The sequence below is a fragment of the Pterocles gutturalis genome, unplaced genomic scaffold, assembly GCF_000699245.1.
Source record: "Pterocles gutturalis isolate BGI_N339 unplaced genomic scaffold, ASM69924v1 scaffold44083, whole genome shotgun sequence".
Taxonomy (NCBI): domain Eukaryota; kingdom Metazoa; phylum Chordata; class Aves; order Pterocliformes; family Pteroclidae; genus Pterocles; species Pterocles gutturalis.
Genome location: NW_010119640.1, coordinates 12,580 through 20,366, shown reverse-complemented (window position 1 = coordinate 20,366; position 7,787 = coordinate 12,580). Strand labels below are relative to the sequence as shown.

Below are 7,787 nucleotides of genomic sequence, written 5' to 3'. Positions count from 1 at the left end.
GTCAGAAGTCCCACGTACATGAAATGATATTGACAGGTAGGGACAAAATTCTGATTTTTTTTTTTTTACTAGATCAACTATTCACTCTTGAAAAGAGGAAACCTTTGTGCAGAGAAGCACTTTGCAATTATGTTCTTTGCTTATACTTACTGAAAGCGACAGATTAAGATAAACGTATTCGATACCAGAGGCTGAGCGCCCCAGCTTGTGGAGTCCCTCGGCCACAGTGTCTTCATCCAACACTCCATCAGGCTGACCCTATAAAATAGCAGAAAGGAGGGGGGTCAGGGAGAGGAATGGATTAAGGCAAGATTTATGAAATGAAATTCCACACTTGGTAGAATCCGGGGGCTGCTTGGGATACAACTGGGAACAGAGGTTAACAAAAGTCCTCAATCAAACGCTGCTTTCAGTGCTCCATTACCCTACTAAGGCACTACATGTTAGGAAAAATGATAAAACAGATAAATAGAAACATGTCGCATGCTAGCTCTGTACATTTTAAAAGGTTCAACAGTTTGGTTTTTTTTTTGGTTTTTTTGGTTTTTTTGGTTTTTTTTTTACCTTATGGTTTAAATGCACAGCTCTAAACAGGACCTATTTCCAGAGATGTTGAGCCATGAAACTCACATTGATTATGGATGTTAACCTCTTAGCAAACCAGCACTAACATAGCCCCAGCACCTACCCCAATATGTGTATTATTGGAGGCCCTTTAAATTTGTTCAGCATGAGCAGCTAGCGCCACTCTTCAGAGAGCAATCTTTGCCAAAGAGGGCACTTGACAGATGGCATTAATGAACCACTGCACAGTTTTAATGAGAAAATAAGCCAATGGCTTGTGAAATTCCTATGAGCCTGGAGAAGCCACACAACAATTCCTAATCTAGGGACGAAGGCAAATAAAGTTTCAAATAGTAATCATCTAAATTATAGCACCTACACGCTACAGCAATGGAGACTACAGATGCATTTCCACCAGGTAAAAAAATGAGGTGATAAGGCTGTGGCAGTGCACACTTTAGAGCCCAGCAGAGCAGGGAGAAAAAATTCCCTTGGTTCCAGGGGCTTATTCAATCTCAGAGCTGGGCTTATAAATAGGAAAGGGGCTTAATTTGGCCATCCATATGTCAGTTTATCCTTAGTCTTTATATAGCAAGGAGAGAGAGGGGCAATCCAGAAGTATCCTGACACTACAAGGATGGAAGGGGATTTAAAAAAAAAAAAAAAAGCAGAAATAAGGGGTGAGGGGAAACAGACCAAATCCAGCCTTTCTGCTCTTTGGGGAAATGAGAAATCACCGCCTGGTGCCCCCATCCCCCTTCTTTCCCCTACAACTAGGGAAAAGGCTCTTCCCTCATGGGCACACCCCTTCCCAAATTGCTGGGGGCCACTGAGCTGAACCTTTCTGCGCTGTGACTCCTCTTCCTCTTCGTCATCCTCCTCTTCCTCGTCCTCTCGGTGAGGCAGGTTGAGCTGTGGCTGCTGCAGGCTGGGCCCGTCCTGAGGCAGCTCCCCAGGGATCCCCTGGGAGAGGCGCTCCAGGGGCCCAGAAGAAGGAGGAAGCCGCTCTCCGGGGCTACCTTCTCCCCCCTTATCCTCTCCCCCTTCCATGACCTGTAACAAGTAGCGATGAAGGGCAGGAAACCGCGCTATTGATGTTTCGCACTCGCCCACCTCCCCATCACTCCTCAGGGCAGCCCGCCGCCATCTTGTTTACTCTCCCGTTGCCGTGGAGACGGGAGGAGCGCCGCTCCCGCTCCCCGTAAGGGGATTCCCGCCAAACAGCCAGTCAGCCAATAGAAACGCGGAGAGCGGAGCGGTGCAGGATGGGAGTTGTAGTTCTACGCGCCGGGCTGGCCGGCGGGCCGCAGAGCATGCTGGGAGTTGTAGTCCGCCTCACAGGCGATCCCCTCAGCTGGTTATGGGGCTGAAGGCACCTCCTTCCCCCTCAAACAGTCCCTCTCCTTTTCTCTTGTTCCCCACTCTTCCACAGCAGGGGGAGGAGTGTGCTCACCTCCGTTACTGTGTTCTAGATCAAAGTCAATACTGTCAGGCAAAAAATTTTGAGGGCACCATTATCCAGGCCTAAAGGAGCTCCGTGCAAGATGGCGGCTTTGCTCAGCAGCACCGTGACACAAAAAAAGGGCCGTGCAGAGGGTCTGCAGCCCTGACTTCTAGCCACAGGCCAGGGCGGGTTAGCCTAGTTTTTCTCTAGGAACACTGGTGGCATCAGCTTTTGAAACATCTTTGCTTATTGTCCTGGTTTTTTCCATGGTTGGGCTCATGGACCCATCTCGGGGTGCAGCACACCCATGGGTGATGGCTGCTGGAGCGGGTGCTGCGAACTCTCCAGGATGATGGCTTGTTTTAACCCTGCAAGGCACTGCTGCACAATGTTAAAATTCCTGATTTGTTATCATTCCTCTTTGAGGAAATAGAGAGCTCATCGCACCATGTTTCAGCCAAAGAAATAAAAATCCCCAGTTGTAGACAACAAGCAGCTTTGGGCCACAAAAAAATGTCTTACAGATACCAATCCAGTCTTAATATAAATCTTACGTAAAGGTGCTAAAGATAATTGAGTTTTCTGCAAGCGTATTTTGTGATTAGTTGAGTTGTGCACTGTAACCTCGTGGCTCCAGTCATGCCCTGTGGCAGTGAGTTCCACAAGTTCATTAGTGCAGAGTAAAAAAAGAAAAAGTTATTTGTTTTCTCTCATTTTAATCCTCTCCGGTTCCCACTCCATCATCTACCTTTCTTCTTACACTGCAGAACAGGGTAAAATGGGAAAATAAAGCCAGAAAATAAAGGAGGGGAGGAAGAGAAGATGTGGCAGGACGTCTCAAATACAAGTCCCTGCAAGATAAACATGGGGAGAGCACTGCTCCGCATGGTAAAACAACTTAACGTTGGGGACGGGGGATTCCTGGTTATTGCAGTGGGTCTCCAACATGGGTCATGTCAGCCAGGTGAGCCTTGAGAGTCTTGTAATTCCGGGTTTCAATATCACATAATTGCCTTTGTGTTCGTAAAATGGCACCCATCTTTGGCTGCAATAGCTATTCTTTAAAAAAAATTAAAAAAAAAAGAAGAGGAAGATATAAAAACTCCTTATGGACATTATCCACTGACTTTTATCTTTGTGCTTCAGGGAAACATTATGATAACTGCAATAAAGCTACCCAAATTACCTTCCTTCATTATCTCTCTGGCCATAAATGTTAAAACCCTTAATGAGATTTACTCCTTTTCCACGAAGCACCCCGTGCCTCCTCCCACAGCCCTCTGGGCAGAGGCTGCCCTGCAAAGGCTCTTCTCCAGATGGTGTGTGCCCAGGACTGTGTTGAGAGCTGGGCAGCAAAGGCAAAGGCTGGAGAGCTCAGGAAAGGATAGAAAACCCCGAAAGGGAAGGAAGGACCCTATCTGGGAGTATGTTTTGGGAGGCTTTTGGATATGTTGTGACCTAAGAGAACAACTTCTGAATCGCCAGAGCTACAAAGCCAAGCAGGGTCTGCTTGAGGACAGCAGCTGCTTGCTTCCTATTGTATTTCTACTTGCATTCCTATTCCTGATGTAGCTGTTTCAGACTTTCACGATCTCTAGGATAGTCTCTTTCTCAAAACTATACCATTTTATAGTCTACATCTTCAGATTTCACCTCCCGCAAATAGGGAAAGTCACTTTTTGATGTGAACCCTGCACTCCCCGACTGCAGGATTATCAGCACCTGCTTCCTTCCTGCGCTCGGACTCGCTGTGACCACAGGACGTGGCTGTCAACCACCACGTGCCCTCCTGGCAGCTCAATGCCACCGGCTGCTTCATGGAGCCTTACACTGCACAAACCTCTTGGGAACAGCTTCTGCTGTGTAAAACACCGCTGCAATGAAACAGGACAGTTCTATTGCCTCTTTCAACTGATGTGGGGCTTTTCTTACTGTGCCTCCCACGTTTTGTTGGCAGTTGGGTCACACCCACAGGAGATGGGACCCTTCTTACCTGAGTTGCAGAAACATCTATCTTTAACTGGGGCTTGTTCAAAGGACTGTTAAAGGGCATCAAGTTATCTGCAATCTGGGCAAGATTTGTGCTATGGAAAAGCTGAGGCATTTTAGAGAGGGTAAAAAAAAAAAAACAAAACCTGCAGAAAACCTTTTATTTTAGATCACAATTTTGACTGAGTCTGCGACCACACAAGGAGAAGCACCCTGCCTGTCGAGCCAGGTTGCTACTGCAGCCAGAAACACATTATTACTTAATAATACTTAAATCCTTTTTGCATGTACATATATATATATATTTTTTTTTTTTTTTTGGTCCAGTGCTCTGCCTTTGCAACCTGGAAGCCAGCCAAATGCCTGACTATTCCCAGGACTCCGCATGGGCAGGTTAGCATCAAACAAGTGGGGAGCAGATGGGTGGCGCGAAGGCAGCTGAGATGCTCGGATTAGTGTGCAGTATGTTTACAGGAAGATGCTTGCCCGAGTTCTAATCTCTCCCAGAGGCAAAGGCCACACATAATCAAATTAATAGCTAGCTGGGCAGCTTCTCTGTGTAAGATGGGGCTGAAGATTTCATGGGAACAGATGACAGAAAAAGGGCAGGTCCAAATACAGCTTACATGGACTGCCATCGAGCTTGGAGCAGAGCCAGCAGGGCTAATGAGTTCTCAGCAAGGAAGTGTCCCAGAGTTTATTTCCTACCATCTGGAAAATGCCTGCGCTTCCACTGGGATTTGTGATGATTCAAGCAGGAGAAGGGAATTATTAAAAACTCAGAAACACACTTGTCCTCCCTCCCTGTCTCCCCCCCCGCCCACCGCATCTGTTTGGATTGGCAGTGCAGGGATCCGCTGGCTGCTCACGTGCTCCGAGATGAAATTGGTCATTTAAGACCCCCCTCCACGGGGGATGGCAACTGGAGTGAAAATAGCCTTATGTAGTTTGGGTTGGAGACAGATTGTTTCTGAATGGGGCCATCAAAAAAAAAAAAAAAGAAGTAGACTTGGGGAAACAAAATGCCAAGGTGGTAATGGTAATTTCGGTGGACACAGAAAATAATTGGGGTGGTGGGAAATGTCACCCAGATTTCCTCCTTCCAATGCCCCATCCCCAGTCCAGCACAGCACATCCAGCCAGGGGATTACCCTGGATGCGTTCTCCTTCCTTAGCAGAAAGGATGAAGATTGAGCTTTTTCCTCCATAAATCACATAGTGCACATTACATTCTGAAAGCTAAGCATGGCCATCACAACGGGCCAACAACTGTCTGTCCCTCTTCCTCCAGGAGCCATGCTGGTTTTTCACAGAATCACAGAATGGTTTGGGTTGGAAGGGACCTTAAAGATCATCGAGTTCCAACCCCCTACCATGGCCAGGGACACCTCCCACTAGACCAAGTGGCTCAAAGCCATCATAACATGGTCCTAGCAGCAGGAGCCTTTACTCACCTGAGTAGTCACGCTGGCCACAATGGGACAATGTACCAACTGCCTCGTGGCCAGTGGATCTATAGAGAGGAGGGAGCACCTGCCCACAGAGCTGCAGAAGATCTTCCAGATTCCATATCCCCATCTGTCTCTGTAGTTGACCAGCCATTTGGAAGGAGTCCCCTCCAGTCCCACGTTGCCATCTCTGTGCCCCAACTGCTTTTACTCAACCTTTCCCTCCTCCATGTCCTCCACATGGCAGGGGTGACCCCTCTGTGGGAGCTGGTGGCTGTGTGCCCACATTTGTCTCGGTGTCCCCTCATCCAACCTTTCTGTGTTCAGTTAAGACTCTCTTGATCTGGGAGAGGAGGGGAGAGAATGGTGTATGGGGTTGTTCCTGGTTGCCCTGAGCTTTTGGGGCAATCTGCTCACGTTTAAAGAATCATTAAAACCACAGGAGCTGTTCAAAGAGTGTCCTTCTTCTGTAATCAGCTGGGAAAGAGCTAATCATGCAGATGAGGGACTTTTACAGTTCCCCTAAATGCCTGGGCTTTCCTTCTGAGTGATTAATGAGCAACAGCTCAGTATGCAGCTCAGTTTTTCACAGCCTCATCTGATATGTTCTGCTTTTTGTGTGAGAAGGGGGATTTCTGGATGCACCAAGAAGAGATAAATCTTCTAGGCCAGCGTTTGATCAGGGGAAGGAGACTTGCTGTCTGGTAGCCAAGAGGGTAAGAGAAAGGGCAACCCACATCATGGCCAGTCTAGCCCAGTGAAGTGCAGTGGATTGAAGTAGATTCAGCCCCCAAAATGTGTCTCCAAGAGCCCTCACTGCACTCAGCTTCTCAACCTGAAAGCTCAAAGAAGGGGATGGAGTAGTTCAGGCAGGTGAGAAGTGGGTCCAGCTGTGCTAAGGAAGGAAAACTCATTAATCTCTTGTTCTTTCATTGCTGAATGGGCTGATGTTGCACAGAGGGTGAGAAATGTTCCCCCAGACATTCAGTCTCGTGTCATATTTCAAACGGTGCTTGGCTGTGGTGTGAAAAGTTCCCAAATTCTCCTAACTCTGGAACAGCAAACACTGAACTGAGCGTTAAAAAAAACCCCAAACCAGAACTGAAGCTCTAAATCAGCAGTTATTATCCCAATAAAACCTCCCCACTATTGACAGAGGGACCATTTCATACTCAGAAGTGTTAACAGCAAACACTGCCCTTAAATACATTGATTTACGATTCAATTATAAAAACAATCAGCTCCCAACTAGATGCCCCATGCAAAACAGATTTATAGGCAGCCCTAGCACTCTGATCGCTTTCTGCCCTTGCAAAACCTCCATGCAAATTCACCGGGTGATTCACCAAGAAGCACCAAGCAATAAAAGGACCCAGTTGGATATAGGGAGGGAGGGAAAACCTGAAATGCTGCTTTGGTGCTCCTAGGAAGAGAAGCAAGCTGTAAAGCAGGTAGCTTGTGTGCCACTCAAATCATGCTTAATCTGGCTTTGCATGTCCTGGTTTTAATGGAAACAGGACACAGGTGTGAGTCTTTTTAACAAGGTGGCAGTGGACCCTCATCCTAATGTCTGTCCCAACCAGAAGATGAGATTTTCCTTACTTTCAGTCCAACACTCTGTCTGCACCCAGCCCCTCATATCCCAAAAGCTCTGCCCTCCTCTGGTCCTTTGCTGGTGGTGGTGGGATGTGCCACCAGCCAGGGGACAAACAAGGCACTGTGGGGGATCAGAATGTCCTGGTTTCAGCTGGGACAGAGTTCACTTTCTTCCCAGCAGCTGCTGTGAGGCTGTGTTTGGATTTGTGCTGAGCAGAAGCTGCTCACACATTGATGGGCGGAGCTCCTGCCAGGACAGTCAAGGACTTTCCAGCTTCTCTGCTGTGCCCATGTCTGCAGGGGCAGGAGGAGCTGGGAGGGAGCACAGCCCCAGTGACCAGCCCAGGATTCCACCTCAGGTTTAGGACTGAGACCCAAACTGGCCAATGGTCTGTTCCATCCCACGCACGGCATGGCCAGGATAGAGGTGAGGCTCTGTCCAGAAGTGGCTCTTTCTTGCTCAAGGTCGCCCCTCTCTTGGGATTGTCTCAGTCTCTCAGACACTCAGGCTTTTATCTCCATTCTGGTATTGTGGTTTTGGGACTCTCCCTGCGCCGGGATCATTAGCTGGGAAAGGGCTGAGCCTTGGTCATCGGGTGGTGAGCAGTGTCACTGTGTGTCACTCATTTTTATATTTGTATATATTACTATTATTGTTACATTATTCTTTTCAATATTATTGTAGCTTAGTTATTAAGTTGTTCTTATCTCAACCCACAAATCTCTTTTCCTTTCACTCCTTTAAT

General features: G+C 47.6%; 1 protein-coding gene across 1 annotated transcript in view; it reads right to left on the bottom strand.

Moving 5' to 3' along the window:
- LRGUK (leucine-rich repeats and guanylate kinase domain containing) overlaps positions 1–1,614 on the bottom strand; it is a 24,933-nt gene extending 23,319 nt beyond the window's left edge. Inside the window, exons 1-2 of the mRNA XM_010076625.1 lie at positions 1,405–1,614; positions 151–258 (exon numbers count right to left, since the gene is read on the bottom strand). Coding sequence (XP_010074927.1) covers positions 151–258; positions 1,405–1,614 — 318 coding nt within the window. The remainder of the gene's footprint in view (positions 1–150; positions 259–1,404) is intronic.
- Between the last annotated feature and the right edge of the window lie 6,173 nt (positions 1,615–7,787).